The sequence below is a fragment of the Tachysurus fulvidraco genome, chromosome 25, assembly GCF_022655615.1.
Source record: "Tachysurus fulvidraco isolate hzauxx_2018 chromosome 25, HZAU_PFXX_2.0, whole genome shotgun sequence".
In the NCBI taxonomy this organism is placed as follows: Eukaryota; Metazoa; Chordata; class Actinopteri; order Siluriformes; family Bagridae; genus Tachysurus; species Tachysurus fulvidraco.
In genome coordinates this window covers 6,727,440-6,747,837 of record NC_062542.1, presented here as the reverse complement: position 1 = coordinate 6,747,837, position 20,398 = coordinate 6,727,440, and the positions used below count along the sequence as shown (strand labels likewise).

General features: G+C 35.4%; 2 protein-coding genes across 5 annotated transcripts in view; both read left to right on the top strand.

Moving 5' to 3' along the window:
• The window catches only part of tmem67 (transmembrane protein 67), a 31,051-nt gene extending 19,349 nt beyond the window's left edge, over positions 1 to 11,702 (top strand). Inside the window, exons 25-33 of one of the 3 annotated variants that reach the window (XM_047808461.1) lie at positions 408 to 512; positions 609 to 711; positions 987 to 1,129; positions 1,689 to 2,090; positions 2,191 to 3,810; positions 5,086 to 5,265; positions 6,322 to 6,410; positions 8,415 to 10,125; positions 11,364 to 11,702. In XM_047808461.1, coding sequence (XP_047664417.1) covers positions 408 to 512; positions 609 to 711; positions 987 to 1,129; positions 1,689 to 1,769 — 432 coding nt within the window. In that variant the 3' untranslated portion in view covers positions 1,770 to 2,090; positions 2,191 to 3,810; positions 5,086 to 5,265; ... (1 more) ...; positions 8,415 to 10,125; positions 11,364 to 11,702. Of the gene's footprint in view, positions 1 to 407; positions 513 to 608; positions 712 to 986; positions 1,130 to 1,688; positions 3,811 to 5,085; positions 5,266 to 6,321; positions 6,411 to 8,414; positions 10,126 to 11,363 lie in introns of all 3 variants that reach the window. The other 2 variants (XM_047808460.1, XM_027171906.2) reach the window with 2 other exon arrangements.
• Positions 11,703 to 12,473: 771 nt separating this feature from the next.
• LOC125140217 lies at positions 12,474 to 17,636 on the top strand. 2 transcript variants are annotated; one of them, XR_007139470.1, is made up of 4 exons: positions 12,474 to 13,583; positions 13,758 to 13,852; positions 13,954 to 14,024; positions 15,683 to 17,636. XR_007139470.1 is itself a non-coding variant. In XM_047808462.1 (3 exons), the coding sequence occupies exons 2-3, from the start codon at positions 13,839 to 13,841 to the stop codon at positions 16,518 to 16,520; spliced, it is 852 nt and encodes a 283-aa protein (XP_047664418.1). In that variant the 5' UTR covers positions 12,642 to 13,583; positions 13,758 to 13,838; the 3' UTR covers positions 16,521 to 17,636. The 2 variants fall into 2 exon arrangements, 1 of the variants encoding a protein (XP_047664418.1); XM_047808462.1 differs by lacking the exon at positions 13,954 to 14,024 and having other exon boundaries at positions 12,642 to 13,583.
• The last annotated feature ends 2,762 nt before the right edge of the window (positions 17,637 to 20,398 follow it).

Here is a 20,398-nt window from a genome sequence, read left to right as displayed (position 1 = left end):
GGAAGTTAATTGGTGCAAGAGTAGAGGATGCTGAGGAGAGTTAGGTGGACACTGATGATTCGCTGTGGCGACCCCTGATGGGAAAAGCCGAAAGAAGTTGAAGATAATGAGGTAGCTATGATGCTCTTTGTGATTTCAGTGCAAATTTGTTGGATGAATGTGCAGCATTTTGGGTAGAGTAGGAATCTGTAAAATGCAATGACAACAGATCAACCTGTCAGTGAATAAAATCATAACTAGAAAAAGTTAATTTAAAAAGTAATCTTGGATGTTATTATAAGATCATGTTAATTCTAGATGGAAGTTTTCTTTACAAGCTACTTTTGGACTAAACTATAAGTGCAGCTTTAAAAGTCCTTGTGAACACGGCTGAGAAGATTATTAATGTCGTTTCCATCCGGACACAGAGAAATGGACCCTCGAGATTGATCGATGCCTCTTCCAACCCGTTCGAGCAGAACACAAAAGCTTATCACACCATGAACCGCTTTCTCGCCTCTGTTATTGACCATGTGAGACATTTATTTTTTTTACTTCATGTTTATCACTCATGTACATGGTGCTGTATCACTCATACACATGCTCACTCGTTTTGTTTTCTCTATCAGGCTCATCGTGAGATGGATTACATCGTGAAAGATAAACTGCTCTTTGAAAGAGTCATCGGAATGGAGTTTATCGAACCATTGGACAAAAGCATTTTTTATAATGGTAAGCTGTGTAACATCACAATGTGTGATTAATGAATCAATATGTTGCTTGTCATATTGTTCATTTACAAAATATAGGTTCTTTTGTGTCTTTACAAAATAATAAAATCATATATTTTTTACATTTCCTCACGTGTCATGGAAAGTCTTTCAGTAGGGATAAATCAAAGTCTGTATCCAGATATCTGTAAAGCTGTTTTGTGAAAATGTCCATTGTTAAAAGTGCTATATAAATAAGGTGGAATTGAAATAAGTCTCTTTGTGTTTCCTTTCCAGATGACTCTTACTCCTTTGCTGAGGTGCTTTTCTATGGGAATGAGGCGACGCTGCTGATTTTTGACACTCTCTTTTTCTGTGTTGTTGATCTCGGCAGCCAGAACTACATTCTAGCAGCTGTGCTAACATATGTACAGCAACTGGTTAGTAAATGTCTGTCTGTGCTTGTGGGTGTATGTCTATGCTTGTGGGTGTGTGTCTGTGTGTGCGTGTGGGGGTCCCTGTGTGTGCGTGTGGGGGTCCCTGTGTGTGCGTGTGGGGGTCCCTGTGTGTGCGTGTGGGGGTCCCTGTGTGTGCGTGTGGGGGTCCCTGTGTGCGCGTGTGGGGGTCCCTGTGTGCGCGTGTGGGGGTCCCTGTGTGCGCGTGTGGGGGTCCCTGTGTGTGCGTGTGGGGGTCCCTGTGTGCATGTGGTGGTCCCTGTATGCGTGTGGGGGTCTCTGTGTGCGTGTGGGTCTGTGTGGATCTGTGTGTGTGTGGGGTGTTTGTTTGTGTGTGAGGGGGTCTGGCTGTGTGTGTGTGGGGGGTGTTTCTGTGTGCACAGCTCAATTAAATTTATTCTATAATTGAGTCATTAAAGGTGTATATTGTAATTTAAACCAAGAGGTTTAATTAGGCTTGTATAGATAACAAATTCAAAGGGATATGGCTGTTGGAAAACATTCAGATGATTGTCATAATCTATCTGTATGTGTGTTCTCGCAGGTCTTCAGACTGATCCGAAATGTCACTGGTCGCAGGAACCTGGCCAGAAAAACTCTGGTTGACAAAAGATTCCTCATCTAATTTACTTATTTCATCTATTTCAATTTGAAACAATGCCACTTTCATTGTAGTTCTTACTTTGCCAACTTAAAGCAAGTTGTGTTTTGATGCCTTTACATTTTTAATGGATTTGTGTTGGTAGGGACTAGATTTCTTTTTATTTGTATAGTTTGTTATTTCTTGTGTAGAGTACATAAAATCCATTAGTTTTCTACATCATTTAAGACTGTATTGATTGTGTGTACAGTGTATGTCTTAGAATGAAGATTTTGAAGATTCAGCATGTTGTGTGGTCTGAGATGCTTTTCTATTCACCATAGTTATAACCAGGGGTTTATTGAGGTACTTTAACCTTGCTGTCGGCTGGAAGCACATCTGGCAACAAGTCATTTTCTCAATAGATACTTTTGGTTTGTTACTCTGTTTTGTGTGAACATCCCAGATCAGCAGTTTCTGAAATACTCAAACTGCACATCGGTCACCAGCAACCGACTAAGATAACATTTTCCTCCTCACTCATTAAACTGCCGCAGATAAGTGGAAGTTTATTCCCATAGCTTTAACATTTCTTGCACCTGTGTTCAAAATCCAGACAGTCAAGGCCAAACCAGAGGCATGAAATCTGAGTGCAGAATAATATGAACTATTTGAATGCTGACTGAACTGGACTTTCGTTTACTTCTACCTTTTTGATTTAATAATTGAACAAACAGTAAAGAAACCTTTACGTTTGCTGTATGTTTATTGAAAAGCTGTCTTTAATGAAAGTCTTTTCTTTGGCTTGCTATAGAATAATTTGTTTAGGTGAAGTGAATAAATATAGACTAGTTTATCTAGGCTATATATAAACTTAGATAACTGGAATAGTGGTAATTGTGGAAAAACTGGTTTCCTGTGTTATAATCAAAATTCTAGCCATTAGTTGTCAAATTTGATCAATGTACCAGTTCGACCTTGAAACTAGCTGTGCCAAATATCTGGGACTGGCCTTGGAATTAGAATTTTCTAATAGTCTAAACAGACGCTTGTACCCCACACAGAGTTATGTGTACAACTGATAAGAGAATGTGTCTCAAACATACGCAACACTTAGTGGGCGTCATTTAACGAGCATAAATATGAACAAATTTATTCATAATTCACCTATAGCCTCATTTACACAAGATATGTTTAAATGGAAAAAAATCATATCTTAAAAAAATTTTTTTATTAGGGCACCAGCTTTTGTGTACAGTATATTTGCAATTTTTCAATACAAATTAAGCTTCTTTAAACTTCATCAGTGGCAGTGTTTTTTTGCTTATTCCCAACCAAGGTGAATAGATATCAAGGGCAAAGTAGAAAAAAAGAGAATGATTAAAAGAATTAAATTGGTGTGAAAAAAACAATTAAATTAACATGGGCTTACTCGTCTGAAAATATATCTTAAACTGGTTTGATCTTCATTGTTTTCCAAATGTTAAGCAATGAATCTGATCTGAAAGCCAGAACTAATTCATTCTTTCATTGGTGAACTGTATATTATACTTATGATCATCTCTGAAATCAAAATTTATACATCTGTTTAGCAGGAATTGGAATACAACACAAGTTTTGGTTTTTGGTCCTTTTATCATTGTGGTAAGGTTCTGTTTAAGCATGTTGGGGCATGCCTCAAAGTTTCATTTCTCTTTAGGCTCTTCAAAGTTTCATTTCTCATTAGGCTCTTCAAAGTTTCATTTCTCATTAGGCTCTTCAAAGTTTCATAACCCAGCTTTCAAGGGCATCTTCATACATTTACAGACACTGCGGTGATTTCCAAGCTCCAACGTACAAACAGACTTGTTTCGAGATGACTAAACAGGTTTACTCTATCTGTCTGGCACGGTGTTAAACATTGACTCTACATGATTGCCTCAATCATGCATTGTATACTTTTTATAGTAAGTGACTGGCCATCACTGATTTTTGTGAGCATCAATAATATCAAATTTATCTGTTTTGGGAACAGGCTTGGTAATCCCTTAGATGTAAAGTAGAAGCCTGGGTAGAGACATCAACCTTATCAACAACAGAAGAGTCAGTAAGTAGACCATAAATCTCCAAACCTTTAGTATAAAGATAAGGATTTGAGTCAGAAATCCAGTGACAGATGGAGGAATAGGAGTGCTGACTTTATCTAGAAATGATTCAACAGACAGAGAAACAGATGCTTAAAAACACCTGGAGCTCTATACATACAAGCAGGGCACGTACAGACTCTGTACATCTGGTTAATGAACAGCTAGTAAGGACAACACAATAGGTTATCTCCTAGGAACCAGGAAAACAAACGTGCTAGAAATCATCGGTTGCTACCAAAACGACCAAAAAATAAAGAGGATCAAATAGGAAAGAATATTTGTGATCATTTACTTCCAAGTTAAGAAAATGTATGTACCCTTATCAGAATAAGGACTGTGTCAGGAAAAAAGGCCCACATTGAAAATTAAGCTTAAAAGTAGAAAACTAGATTAGTTTTTAGTTTAAAATTAGATTAGACTAGACGTACTGTAAAAATTAGCCTACAAGTTTGAAGATAATGGGAAAATCATGTAAGATGTGTAAGAAAAATAAGGAGATAATGGGATGTTTCTGGAAGTTTCTGGACCAAGTATGTGAGAAAAATTATGATTGGTTAAGATAAGGCAGGGGGTAGAAAGTAGGAACATGTTTGAAATATATATATATATATAAGGCCACAGTAGCCAGTGGTATTTTTAAAGCTTCAACTTATAATTTTTAGTTTAACTTGGTTGGAAATGAAATTTTCCTGCAAGCTATGAAAAATTATCAATGTACTATTGTTCAAGAGAGAGTTATTTCTCTAGACTGGTGGTACCATACACCAATTAAAGTAAGGTCAATGAGTATAATATAGGAGTTGGGCCCAAGGTGTGGCCAAATTAAAGGGGGAAAATCTGGCTTGTTGAGAACACCATGTTTTAGAACTGTATAAAAAATGAACCAAGGCTTTGTTCAGCAATTACTCTGAAGAATGACTCGACCTTTTTATTTGATTTAACATATATTATTTATTTAATTCAATATATAAAATTTAATATATATATAAAAATTTGTGTGTGTGTGTAAAGGATAAATGTATGCATACACAATGTGTATTACATATTACATTTATGTATACAGTCGTATACATAAAAAAAAAAAGTTTTGGAACACTTGACAATTTCCATGATTTTCATTTAATATTTGGGTGTTTGGATCAGCAATTTCATTTTGTTCTATCAAATAACTTAAGGACACAGTAATATTTCAGTAGGGATAAAAATATCTAATGGAAAATCATCTATTTATTCAGATGCAAAGCAGTCTTCATTTCATCTTGGTTAGAAAATAAGGGTCTTTCAGTAGGATGCACAAAACAAACGAGGAAGCAATAAACCAGCATAAGAGGAGGAGCTGTGACTATTTTCACTATTTTCATCTATTTCTTTATCAGTGGAGCTGGTCTGAAAGTTGGATCTAATTCAATCATTTGGTGAGTATATACTATATAATATGAGTAATTAGTAATTATTCATCAGGGAATGAAAAATCTAATCAGGTTTTGGTTTAAATTTTGTCATGATCATTTCTTGGGTTTCTTTATAGGCATGTTTGGGCATGCCTAAAAGTTTAATTTATTATATGGCTGACTCAGAGATTTCCAGTTTCAGTGTTGTGATTCTCATTGTATGCCGAATGATATCCTGTCTGTTGTTTCTTTTCTTTTCTTTTCGTTTCTTTTCGTTTCTTTTCTTTTCTTTTCTTTTCTATATCTTCCACTGCAATTTTAGGATCTTTTTGATTCTTAATCACAACAAAAAATTTCATATTTGTTACTGTGTCACTTATTTGTATTTATAGATGAAATAATTAGGGCTTAACGCAGGTTTTATTTGTTTCATTATTTAATATGATTCATTCTGCATATGCATACATTGTATACGTTCTTCCTTTCATTCTTTACTTTCTTACTTACAAAGAGTTATTAATGCATGTGGACTGAATAATGAGGATTCTATTTAATGTTTATCCAACTTTATGGAAATTGTTATTTATGTACTTGGCATAACTTCTGTCACTCACTGACTGATTTTAAACTCCTGAACTCCTGAATGCATTATATATCTTATACTTCATGACACATTTATATCTAGGGTTGTCACTAAACATGTTTTATTACAAGTTTTTAGTGATGATAGAATGATTCTCTGTAACATAGGACTCCTACGTCCGAGTTAAGGTTTTGTATTTTTCACACTGTTAATGTAATCTTGTGTTGTATTTGTGGTATTCTATCAAATCAGTACGCTCAAAACAAGTTAAATAAAGTTAAGTAATGAAAGTTAATAGGATCAACATATATATTTGATGTACAAGTGATAAACCAGTAATAAACCAGGAAGCCTCAATGGAAATACCGGTCAAACATTTAGGGAGATTCCTTATAGAACACTGGCCAAGAATTTCTTCATGAACGAGATCAGCTTTGAGATTTCTTTTGGTTAACATTTTAACTTTTTTTTTTATTTTGCTATTTTTGTCACCACAGTGTGTGTGAAACCTACTGGGAGGAAGCTGGAACATTTGCTGTTTGCACACTGAGGACACAAAACAAGAGGCGAGAATGGCTAATGGCAGGTAATTAAATAAACATTTATAAAATTTTATTGACAATTTTAATGTGTGTATGTTAATTATAGTAACCTGTTGTATAAAAATTGAGCCCCTTCAATGGTTTTGGAAATGATCTTGGTTTTATAGTCCCAAGTAAATTCTTTATTATTGATGTCGATTTTATTGATTTATTTATGTTTAATAGTTCAACAGTGTATTAGACCTTGAAAAAGAAAAAGTTAAGGGTTATGTTTACTGTGGTTTTAAAATCCAGACAGAAGACTTCTTTTATTATAAAAATTTGAAGATAAAGCACATAAATCAACTTGTTTCTTTTCCTGCTATGTAAATAAAATAGTGGCACAGTGTAAGTAAAACAGAATTAAAAGTAAAACTCCACAAAACAAAACAAAACCATAAACACAGATCACAACAGCGCATGACTCACTGAGTGAATCAGTTTACATGCTCGACTCACTGAATTAATCGGTTTTTATTATAAACATACTGAGCGAATCTGAGTGAATCAATGTATATGAGTGAATCATTTTACATGCTTGACTCACTGATTGAATCAGAGTAAATCAGTTTTCATGATTGTCTAACTAAGAGAATCAGAGTGATATACTTGCTCGACTCACTGAATGAATCGGTTTTTATCATCAACATACTGAGTGAATCTGAGTGAGTCGACGACGGTTTGAGGAGCGCTTTGATTCTTAATAATTAATAACTATTTGAAGTTAATTCTTGATCACAAATTACTTTTTAAGATATTCTGGATCTAAAAGTTCCAGTGGTTTCAATCTTGAGCCATCTACCGACCTGACCTTTTATCTATTAAAGCATTTCAAATTATTACAGTCATGAAATGAGTCCAGTATGCTTATAAAAATTATGATGTAATTGAAAGTTAACTGTGATGTTTGAAATACTGTGTATGTATGTATGTATGTATGTATGTATTTATGTATGTGATACACACACACACACACACATATGTGTGTATCACATATTACATTTATGTATACATACATACATACACAATAGCCATGTTAAATAAACTTTACATACTTCATGTATTCATGAACAGGGGGCACGGTGGCTTAGTGGTTAGCATGTTCGCCTCACACCTCCAGGGTTGGGGGTTCGATTCCCACCATCGCCTTGTATGTGTGGAGTTTGCATGTTCTCCCCGTGCCACGGGGGTTTCCTCCAGGTACTCCTCGGGGGTTTCCTCCCCCGGTCCAAAGAGATGCATGGTAGGTTGCTTGGCATCTCTGGAAATTTGTCCGTAGTGTGTGATTGCATGAGATAGGCACAGGCTCCCCGTGACCCGAGAAGTTCGGATAAGCGGTAGAAAATGAATGAATGTATGCATGAATTCCACTACTTTAGAGGACTATGTGATAGGGCTTATAAATTTTAACTTCATTTTGCATCAGTCATACTAGCATATTTTAAGCATCACAGTTAACTGACTATATGTATTGATACTACAACAATTAAAATTGTTCAGGAAATGGTTGTCTGTAGCTTTTTCAACACCTTAACCTTGCTTTTGTGTCAGGTTTTATCCTCGCTATGGCAACTAATATTGCTGACCGTAATAGATAGTGTATTTTGATAGTGTTAAATTGTCTAAAAGTCTATGAGAAGAATATATTATCGTATGAATATATATGTATATGACTATGTTTGCTAGGACACTGGACGTCCTTTAGTTAGCTCTTATTTACTAAACTTATTCGACACTGATATCGAACCATCGGAATATCAGTACATTTAAAAACAGCAATAATAATGTATGATTGTAACAATATTTAAGTAATGTGATTTATAATCACTTTCATACATGCTTTGAAGTTCAAACAATACACTAGTTTTACAAAAGTTATGAACACTCTGTATCGTTGTTTTGAGTATACGCAAATCTATGTAAATCTACATTTTCTATTAGTACAGGCTGTGTGAAACGTGTACAGATAAAATGGCTGACAAATTAAAACCATTATTGTTTCTTTTTAGAGAATGGTTGCCAGGTGAAAATCCCAGAGGCTGTACCTACACTTATTGTGAAGGGGCTCATGTCAGTTTAACTGAGCTGATAGAGTGCAAACCTAAACACCGCTACCTGAGTAAGAAAAACATTCCCTGTTATCCTGAATATCACTTCCAAGAGCCCAACGTTTGCCATGTAACTGATAAATCTGGCCTTAATGGAGTCTTCAGAGACAGAGGATTCAGAGGTGGTACTAATAGATTCCTGTGGTGGGGCCTTTCAATATCTGATGAGTCAAAACAGAAGGAATTTGCTACTTCTCCCGCATTCCAGACTGAATCCCTTTATGGCAACTTCCGCTTCACTTTTCCTCTAACAGAGCTCCTGAGTGCATACAGCAAGCAGTACTGCAATGGAACTTCTCCGATTCTACGTGTGTTAGAAACCAGGCTCTACAAGAAAGAGATTAACTATTCAGTGTTGGTGCATCCACGGTACATGTGGCACTACCGGAAATATCCTCGCTTACCTGTTGATGCAGAGGATTTGTGTTCGTACAGAGAAAAGAAAATGACCTGGCGCTGTCAGGCTCCTTCAGATAGCTATGAATACAGCCAGTATGTGGACGAGAATGGTGAAATATGTGTCGTGAAACTGAGAAGGAAGGAATATTATGTATGGGATAATGTAGCTGTGGCCTTCCACATGAAGAAGGATTGGGTTCTGAAAATAAGTCGCAAAAAGCTTTTTGATCACTTGAGTGTATGTGAGATAGCTTCTTATAACCCGTTAAATAAGCCGGAAATGTCTGTCCAGGAGGCTGAGGCAGAAGTACTGAATTTGAAAAGAGCATTTAATCTTTGAAAAAAGTTTCTGGTCTTTGATGAGAGGAGGTTGGTCTTGGTCCTGAAGTTAAACAAAAGTAATTCGAACAGAACAGACAGACCACTTACTGTACAGTAATTAAAATCATAATGAAACTAATATGCCACAGCATTTTTACTGTTCTCAGTTTTCTTGGTAAGAAGATAATTATTAATTTTCTATATCTGTATCTCTGACAGCACAGGCTGCAATTTAATTCGAGTTTATATTAACACATTTTTGAAATACATTTGTTGAATTGTTGTTTTGGTGAAGCTTTCTGTTGTTCATTTGTTCATTTGACTGTTCAAGAAGTTCATTTGACAATTACGGAAGGTGTCAGAACTGTTATTCTAACGTTGAGTAAGATTTCGAGACTAGCTGATCTCTGAATAATGACTCCTAGTTGATTGTGAAACTTCAAGAGCCTTGCGGTTTCCGTTCTGCCTTTTTTTCCATTATACTGAATATACAAAACTTTAATAAGTGCTTCTGTACAAGTTCAAGTATACATATACATATATATCAGCTAACATTTAGATTGTTACTTTGTTCAGTGTTTATATATCATTGTATTTTTCATCTTTAAAAGTACATTTGTTCTGTTATTGTATTTTTCTTGTTGTTTTTTACACTTTGACACAAAAATGCATTAAACGTAATGTTAATAGATGTTCTTTGTCACATTTTATGACTGCAAGGATGGATAGAGTTTATACAGATGACCAGGTGAAAGAAACTATGGCCCTGTGCCTTAAATGACAGGACAGAGCAAGAGGTGCAGCATGTGATGGACCACTCCTCATCATGTGCCAACTTCATTAGCACCACAAAGAGAAAAGTCATGTTTCTGCCTGTTCCTGGCAAGCCACTGTAAGAAATTACACATAAATGCACCCAGATTCCACTCCAAGATATCAGAATCAGAATCAGGTTTATTGGCCAAGGAATTTGTTTCCAGCAGTTTGTGACTCTCAAAAATACAGATATAAATAACACTATACTATACAAACTAAACAAGAAAAAACCACACAAAAAACACACAAAAAAACAAGAAAACAATGCAGACGATGAGATACAATATAAACAGGATGAGTATAAGATATGAATATAGAATGAATAAAATATATAGAATGTGAGCGATCAGTTATAATACACATCAAAAAAAGCTCATTCCTAAAAAGATTTATGTATCATAAGGTAATACTTTTAGAACTCTAAATTAATAAACTTGATTCAATCGTTAATATGGGAGCGGCAGCAGGACATCAAGGATCGCCACTAACAAAGGGTCTCCTTGACTGCGATTACAATTTAATGTGACCATTTGGTTGATAACAATTGTAACAATACCAAGACAATGTGTACGTGACCATGATTAACATTTAAAGACATCCAGCTAGACAACAAGGTGTAGCCCAGCCATTTGGGAGACACTCAGCTCTTACGCTCAATACATTCAAAGCAGAACCTCATTTAAACTACAAAGAAGAAAACTATAAAATGCTTGAGCAGGATTTGTCCTGTGTTCTTACTGACTCAGATGAACCCAAAGTACGTCATGTATTTTGTCACTGCTATGCTGGAATAAACTTTTTTCATTCATTCATTTTCTACCGCTTATCCGAACTTCTCGGGTCACAGATCTCAGGCGTCATCGGGCATCGAGGCAGGATACACCCTGGACGGAGTGCCAACCCATCGCAGGGCACAGACACACTCTCATTCACTCACACACTCAGGACAATTTTCCAGAGATGCCAATCAACCTACCATGCATGTCTTTGGACCGGGGGAGGAAACCGGAGTACCCGGAGGAAACCCCCGAGGCATGGGGAGAACATGCAAACTCCACACACACAAGGCGGAGGCGGGAATCGAACCCCATGCTAACCACTAAGCCACCATACCCCCCCCCCAATAAACTTCTAGTTCTTCATTAAGATCTTCACCCTCATCGTCTTATTTTCACACATTATTTTTATTTCTTACACCATACCTGGAGCTAACAATCAGTAGGACTGCCAAAGCTTGTGACACCTTCAGTAGACTCTGATGTTGGAAAACATTCAGATGATTGTCATAATCTATCTCTATGTGTTTTCTCACAGGTCTTCAGACTGATCCGAAATGTCACTGGTCGCAGGAACCTGGCCAGAAAAACTCTGGTTGACAAAAGATTCCTCATCTAATTTACTTATTTCATCTTTTTCATTTTGCATCAATGCCACTTTCATTGTAGTTCTTACTTTGCCAATTTAAAGCAAGTTGTGTTTTGATGCCTTTACATTTTTAATGGATTTGTGTGGTAGGGACTAGATTTCTTTTTATTTGTATAGTTTGTTATTTCTTGTGTAGAGTACATAAAATCCATTAGTTTTCTACATCATTTAAGACTGTATTGATTGTGTGTACAGTGTATGTCTTAGAATGAAGATTTTGAAGATTCAGCATGTTGTGTGGTCTGAGATGCTTTTCTATTCACCATAGTTATAACCAGGGGTTTATTGAGGTACTTTAACCTTGCTGTCGGCTGGAAGCACATCTGGCAACAAGTCATTTTCTCGATAGATACTTTTGGTTTGTGACTCTGTTTTGTGTGAAAATCCCAGATCAGCAGTTTCTGAAATACTCAAACTGCACATCGGTCACCAGCAACCGACTAAGATAACATTTTCCTCCTCACTCATTAAACTGCCTCAGATAAGTGAGTGGAAGTTTATTCCCATAGCTTTAACATTTCTTGCACCTGTGTATGTAGTGTATGTATATATATATATATATATAGTGTATTACATATTACATTTATGTATACAGTCGTATGCATAAAAAAGTTTAGGAACTCCTGACAATTTTCATGATTTTCATTTATAAATATTTAGGTGTTTGGATCAGCAATTTCATTTTGTTCTATCAAATAACTTAAGGACACAGTAATATTTCAGTAGGGATAAAAATATCTAATGGAAAATCATCTATTTATTCAGATGCAAAGCAGTCTTCATTTCATCTTGGTTAGAAAATAAGGGTCTTTCAGTAGGATGCACAAAACAAACGAGGAAGCAATAAACCAGCAAAAGAGGAGGAGCTGTGACTATTTTCACTATTTTCATCTATTGCTTTATCAGTGGAGCTGGTCTGAAAGTTGGATCTAATTCAACCATTTGGTGAGTATATACTATATAATATGAGTAATTAGTAATTATTCATCAGGGAATGGAAAATCTAATCAGGTTTTGGTTTAAATTTTGTCATGATCATTTCTTGGGTTTCTTTATAGGCATGTTTGGGCATGCCTAAAAGTTGAATTTATTATATGGCTGACTCAGAGATTTCCAGTTTCAGTGTTGTGATTCTCATTGTATGCCGAATGATATCCTGTCTGTTGTTTCTTTTCTTTTCGTTTCTTTTCTTTTCTTTCTTTTCTTTTCTTTTCTTTTCTTTTCTTTTCTATTCTATATCTTCCACTGCAATTTTAGGATCTTTCTGATTCTTAATCACAACAAAAAATTTCATATTTGTTACTGTGTCACTTATTTGTATTTATAGATGAAATAATTAGGGCTTAACGCAGGTTTTATTTGTTTCATTATTTAATATGATTCATTCTGCATATGCATACATTGTATACGTTCTTCCTTTCATTCTTTACTTTCTTACTTACAAAGAGTTATTAATGCATGTGGACTGAATAATGAGGATTCTATTTAATGTTTATCCAACTTTATGGAAATTGTTATTTATGTACTAGGCATAACTTCTGTCACTCACTGACTGATTTTAAACTCCTGAACTCCTGAATGCATTATATATCTTATACTTCATGACACATTTATATCTAGGGTTGTCACTAAACATGTTTTATTACCAATTCTTTGTGATGATAGAATGATTCTCTGTAACATAGGACTCCTACGTCCGAGTTAAGGTTTTGTATTTTTCACACTGTTAATGTAATCTTGTGTTGTATTTGTGGTATTCTATAAAATCAGTATGCTCAAAACAAGTTAAATAAAGTTAAGTAATGAAAGTTAATAGGATCAACATATATATCTGATGTACAAGTGATAAACCAGTAATAAACCAGGAAGCCTTAAAGGAATACCGGTCAAACATTTTAGGGAGATTCCTTATAGAACACTGGCCAAGAATTTCCTCATGAAACAAGAATTTCTTCATGAACCTATCACATTATCTTTTTAAAATAACGATTCCGGGTGTGTCATGCCACAATTATACCACAGAGTTGGAAAGTACCTCAGGAGATATTGGTGGCAGATGAGACACTAATGAGGGCAGGAAATGTGGGCTTATATAATGTGTTAAAGAAGGTATAAAAAAAACTCACCCTGACTAAGCCTTTTTTATGTTTTCACAAAACTGCCTTGTTTTGTTTCTTTGAAATAAAGTCTGTTCTTTGTCACAACTGTATTTTGAGATCAGCTTTCAGATTTCTTTTGTTTAACATTTTAACTTTTTTGAATTTGCTATTTTTGTCACCACAGTGTGTGTGAAACCTACAGAGGCTGGGAGGAAGCTGGAACATTTGCTGTTTGTACACTGAGGACACAAAACAAGTGGCGATAATGGCTAATGTCAGGTAATGAAATAAATATTTATAAAATTTTATTGACAATTTTAATGTGTATGTTAATTTTAGAAACCTTTAGTATAAAAATTTAACCCCTTTGTGTTTTTCAGCCTATTGTGATAAACCAAGTAGGCAATGATGTGGAAATGATGTGGAAATGATCTTGGTTTTACAGTCCCAAGTAAATTCTCTATATTATTATTAATGTTGATTTTATTGATTTATTTACATTTAATAGTGCAACAGTGTATTAGATCTTGAAAAAGAAAACGAAAAAGAAAACGTTAAGGGTTATTTTTACTGTGGTTTTAAAATCCAGACAGAAGACTTTTTTTTATAAGTTTGAAGATAAAAAAAAAAGTAAAAAAAAAATTATTATAAAAATGTGAAGATAAAACACATAAAATAAACTTGTTTCTTTTCCTTCCATGTATATAAAATAGTGCACGGTGTAAGTAAAACAAAATTAGAAGTAAAACTCCACAACACAAACAAAAACATCAACATACTGAGTGAATCAATGTATATGAGTGATTCAGTTTACATGCTCGACTCACTGAGTGAATCAGAGTGAATCGGTTTACGTGCTCACTGAGAATCAGAGTGTGTTGATTTACGTGCTCGACTCGGTTTATATGATCAACATACTGAGTGAATCAATGTATCGACCCACTGATTCGTTTTAATAACTTACATAAAATACAGTCGACGACGGTTTGAGGAGCGCTTCGATTCTTAATAATTAATAACTATTTGAAGTTAATTCTTGATCACCAATTACTTTTTAAGATATTCTGGATCTAAAAGGTCGAGTGGTTTCAATCTTGCGCCTCTAGATGGCGCTACAAACCACACTAAAGCAGACAAAGTTGTAAACCCTGAATAAAAGGGATAATATCATATATCACATTTTTTACTTAATGCTTACATATTTCATTAAAAAAGAAACCCTTAACTACGATATGTAACAATACTAGGGTAGAAACCTGATCTTTTATCTATTAAAGCATTTCAAATTATTACAGTCATGAAATGAGTCTAGTATGTTTATAAAAATGACGATGTAATTGAAAGTTATCTGTGATGTTTGAAATACTGTGCATGTATATGTGTGTGCATGTGTGTGCATGTGTGTATGTGTTTGTGTATATAAAAAAAATCTGCTATTGTGTGTGTGTGTGTGTGTGTGTGTGTGTGTTTGTATATACATATATATATATATATAAATACACACACATGTTTATGTGTATTACATATTACATTTATGTCTATATACATACATACACACATACACAATAGTCATGTTAAATAAACTTTACATACTTCGTGTATTCATGAATTTCCACTTCTTTAGAGGACTATGTGATATGGCTTATAAATTTTAATTTCACTGTACATCAGTCATACTAGCATATTTTAAGCATCACAGTTAACTTTGAATTACATCATTATTTTTCTCAACGTACTAGACTATATATAGATACTACAACGATTAAAATTGCTCAGTAAATGGATGTCTGTAGCTTTTTCAAGGCCTAAATGATACGTGACTATATGACTATGTTGGCTAGGACACTGGCCGTACTTTGGTTAGCTCTGATTCACTAAACTGATTCAACACTGATATCAAACCACCAGAATTTTAGGTCATTTAAAAACAGCAATAATACTATATGATTGTAACAATACACTAGTCTTACAAAAGTTATGAACACTCTGTATCGTTGTTTTGAGTATATGCAAATCTATTTTAATCTACATTTTCTGTTAGTACAGGCTGTGTGAAACGTGTACAGATAAAATGGCTGACAAATTAAAACCAATATTGTTTCTTTTTAGAGAATGGTTGTCAGGTGAAAATCCCAGAGGCTGTACCTACACTTATTGTGAAGGGGCTCATGTCAGTTTAACTGAGCTGATAGAGTGCAAACCTGAACACCGCTACCTGAGTAAGAAAAACATTCCCTGTTATCCTGAATATCACTTCCAAGAGCGCAACGTTTGCCATGTAACTGAGAAATCTGGCCTTAATGGAGTCTTCAGAGACAGAGGATTCAAACGTGGTACTGATAGATTCCTGTGGTGGGGCCTTTCAATATCTGATGAGTCAAAACAGAAGGAATTTGCTACTTCTCCCGCATTCCAGACTGATTCCCTTTATGGCAACTTCCGCTTCACTTTTCCTCTAACAGAGCTCCTGAGTGCATACAGCAAGCAGCACTGCAATGGAAATTCTCCGATTCTACGTGTGTTAGAAACCAGGCTCCACAAGAAAGAGATTAACTATTCAGTGTTGGTGCATCCACGGTACATGCGGCACTACCGGAAATATCCTCGCTTACCTGTTGATGCAGAGGATTTGTGTTCGTACAGAGAAAAGAAAATGACCTGGCGCTGTCAGTCTCCTTCAAATAGCTATGAATACAGCCAGTATGTGGACGAGAATGGTGAAATATGTGTCGATAAACTGAGAAGGAAGGAATATTATGTATGGGATAATGTAGCTGTGGCCTTCCACATGAAGAAGGATTGGGTTCTGAAATTAGGTCACAAAAAACTTTTTGATCACTTGAGTGTATGTGAGATATCTTCAAATAAGCTGTTAAAGGAGCCGGAAATGTCTGTCCAGGAGGCTGAGGCAGAAGTACTGAATTTGAAAAGAGCATTTAATCTTTGAAAAAAGTTTCTGGTCTTTGATGAGAGGAGGTTGGTCTTGGTCCTGAAGTTAAACAAAAGTAATTCGAACAGAACAGACAGACCACTTACTGTACAGTAATTAAAATCATAATGAAACTAATATGCCACAGCATTTTTACTGTTCTCAGTTTTCTTGGTAAGAAGATAATTATTAATTTTCTATATCTGTATCTCTGACAGCACAGGCTGCAATTTAATTTGAGTTTATATTAACACATTTTTGAAATACATTTGTTGAATTGTTGTTTTGGTGAAGCTTTCTGTTGTTCATTTGTTCATTTGACTGTTCAAGAAGTTCATTTGACAATTACTGAAGGTGTCAGAACTGTTATTCTAACGTTGAGTAAGATTTCGAGACTAGCTGATCTCTGAATAATGACTCCTAGTTGATTGTGAAACTTCAAGAACCTTGCAGTTTCCGTTCTGCCTTTTTTACATTATATTGTCCAGGAGGCTGAGGCAGAAGTACTGAATTTGAAAAGAGCATTTAATATTTGAAAAAAGTTTCTGATCTTTGATCAGAGGAGGTTGGTCTTGGTTCTGAAGTTAAACAAAAGTAATTCAAACAGAACAGACAGACCACTTCATTAAAACCATAATGAAACTAATATGCCACAGCATTTTTACTGTTTTTCTGAGTTTTCTTGGTAAGAAGATAATTATTCATTTTGTATAACTGTATCTCTGCTTGTAATACATTTGCTGAATTGTTGACTTGGTGAAGCTTTCTGTAAGATGTACAATTATGGAAGGTGTCTTAAGTGTCAGAACTGTTATTCTAACGTTGAGTAAGTTTTCAAGACTAGCTGATCTCTGAATAATGTCTCCTAGTTGATTGTGAAACTTCAAGAGCCTTGCAGTTTCCGTTCTGCCTTTTTCCCATTATATTGAATATCTAAAACTTTAATAAGTGCCTCTGTACAAGTTCAAGTATACATATATTATACATATATATCAGCATTTCATTTGTTACTTTGTTCAATGTTTTTATATCATGGTATTTTTGCATCTTAAAAATACATTTGTTCTGTTATTGTATATTTCTTGTTGTTTTATACACTTTGACACAAACTGCATTAAAAGTAATGTTAATAGATGTTCTTTGTCACATTTTATGACTGCAAGGATAGATAGAGTTTATACAGATGACCAGGTGAAAGAAACTATGGCCCTGTGCCTTAAATGACAGGACAGAGCAGGAGGTGCAGCATGTGATGGACCACTCCTCATCATGTGCCAACTTCATTAGCACCACAAAGAGAAAAGTCATGTTTCTGCCTGTTCCTGGCAAGCCATACCTGGAGCTAACAATCAGTAGGACTGCCAAAGCTTGTGACACCTTCAGTATTGACATCTTGAGTGTGCTCAAATTCTGGGGCTCTAAAAATTCTGAAAATCTATCATGCAGTGGTTCTTTTTGGATAGTGGAATTAGGTCCTTCTGCAAACAGCTCGTCTGCTTCCACATGATAGAATTCCGAATATTCAGTTGTAGGAAATGATACTTAACATGGAAGTTATGAGGTGTGCTGGTATTGATTCAGAAAGCCCAGATACCTACATGTGGAAATACCATCCAATCCCAGATTGGCCTCTTCAGCCACCTCAGAAAAAGCTGTGGAATTCCTCAACTCATGATTGACGAGCAACATACCATACATTCATTCATTCATTCATTTTCATCTCAGGCGTCATCGGGCATCAAGGCAGGATACACCCTGGACGGAATGCCAACCCATCACAGGGCGCACACACACACACACTCTCATTCATTCACACACTCACACACTACGGACAATTTTCCAGAGATGCCAATCAACCTACCATGCATGTCTTTGGACCAGGAGAGGAAACCGGAGTACCCGGAGGAAAACCCCGAGGCACGGGGAAAACATGCAAACTCCACACACACAAGGCGGAGGTGGGAATTGAACCCTGACCCTGGATGTGTGAGGCAAATGTGCTAACCACTAAGCCACCCCCCAACATACCATACACATTTATGTATATATATATTTATGCAAATGCATATACAGTACATTATTTCTTCATCTATATTTTCATATTTTTATATAGTTTTATATAGTTTTCTTATATAGTTTTCTTATATACTTTATACTATTTTATTTTTTGCTTTTATTTATGCTTTTTTATATTTTTAATTCTTATACTGGATAGTTGCATAAAGAATTTCACTGCATATCATACCCTGTATGTATGTGTATGTGACAAATAAAATTTGATTTGATTTGATTTGACATTGTGTCACAATAAATAAAACACATTTGTCACCTTCAGATGCTAGACATATTGTGTAAATCAAATGGTAAAAATGAAGTAGGCCAATTTGTAATACTACTCCAGGACAGGTTGGAAAGTTTAATGGGGTGAAATACTTCTGCAAGACATTGTAATATCTAAAGATCAGACCTCAAACATTATTAGCCAATGTGGTCCAGTTCTTGTTAAACTTGAGCATATTATTATAAAAGAACTCAAAAGCAGCATTAAAGCAGCAAGGGCAACTCTTGATCAGAAATCCAAAGTGAGTCATACTTCTGTCAGGTAAGTAGAAGTTTTAATGAGGAAAAAGCAAATAATCCAAAACTTCAGGCAACACCAAAGGTGAAAAACAGGCACAGTTTAGAGGATAAACAAAACTCAGAGGAAACTGGAACAAGTCAAATACTACACAAAGTCAAAAAATAGCCAAACAAAGATAAGCGATACAGCTTGATAAAGTCAGGTCAAAGTGTAACTGAGTGTTTTACTTCAATGTGTGCTAGTGAATAAATGTAAATATCAAGGACCCATGAGTGAGTGTTTGTGATTGGGAGCAGGTGAACTGTGAAGAAGTAAGTTCAAGTGCATTCTGGGATGTGGAGGCCAATGCAGCCATGGAAGATGGTACTAATCTAGTCATCCAAACATTATATTATGTACATGTACAGACTCATTAGTCTAATATTAATGTTTTAATTTTTAGACAGAATTTTGGTTTGTTAGATTTAAATGAACCTTTCATATTTTTGACCTTTTCTCACAGTCTCCTAAACGAATTTCACACTGAATACATGTGTGTGTCCACTAATGCGCCTGTGTGTGTCCATGACGATGTACAATAAAAAGACACCCTGAATAATGGCATAAGCTTCTACATCCCCATTTGTAGCACACATTGTAGCCCACAAACAAGGACTGCAATGCTATGCCACTCATTGCATCTGTGTAAAGCCAGATTTAAACCAGAAGAGTTTTGGTAAAAACAGCACAGGATCACTGAAACTGAGTCATTGGAAAATGACTACTGTCCAGATTAGAAGATCCTGTACACATTGTAGCCTCAGATTATTATTCTTGCCTAGGAGGAATCCATTGTGCTTGTTCTATTTGCCACTTGACGTGTTGTGCATTTGTACCTCCTTTTCTGCTCATCTTGGTTGTACAGAGTGCTTATATGAGTTACTGCTGCTTTTCTGTCAGCCTGAACCGGTTGCCTGACCTCTCTCACTAATCAGCTTCCATGTAGAAATCAGTCTATTTAGTATACTGAAAAATATATCCAATTGGGTAGTGGAATTTAATGTTAGCCCATCCTTAGACGATCTCTTACTCTTATACCCTTTGACAGTCATATGCTTTGGAATAACAACAATGAATAAATATTATACAACCCATGGTGAAGATGAATGAATGAATGGATGAATGAATGAATGAATGAATGAATGAATGAATGAATGAATGAATATTGTTAAGGCTTGGCCACAAGTTTTGTCTCAGTCAGCTTCCTAGTGTAGTCAGTGCACTGATCAGGGAATCGGCCATTTTGGGGGCTGTCTCTTGCAGTCACAAAATACTT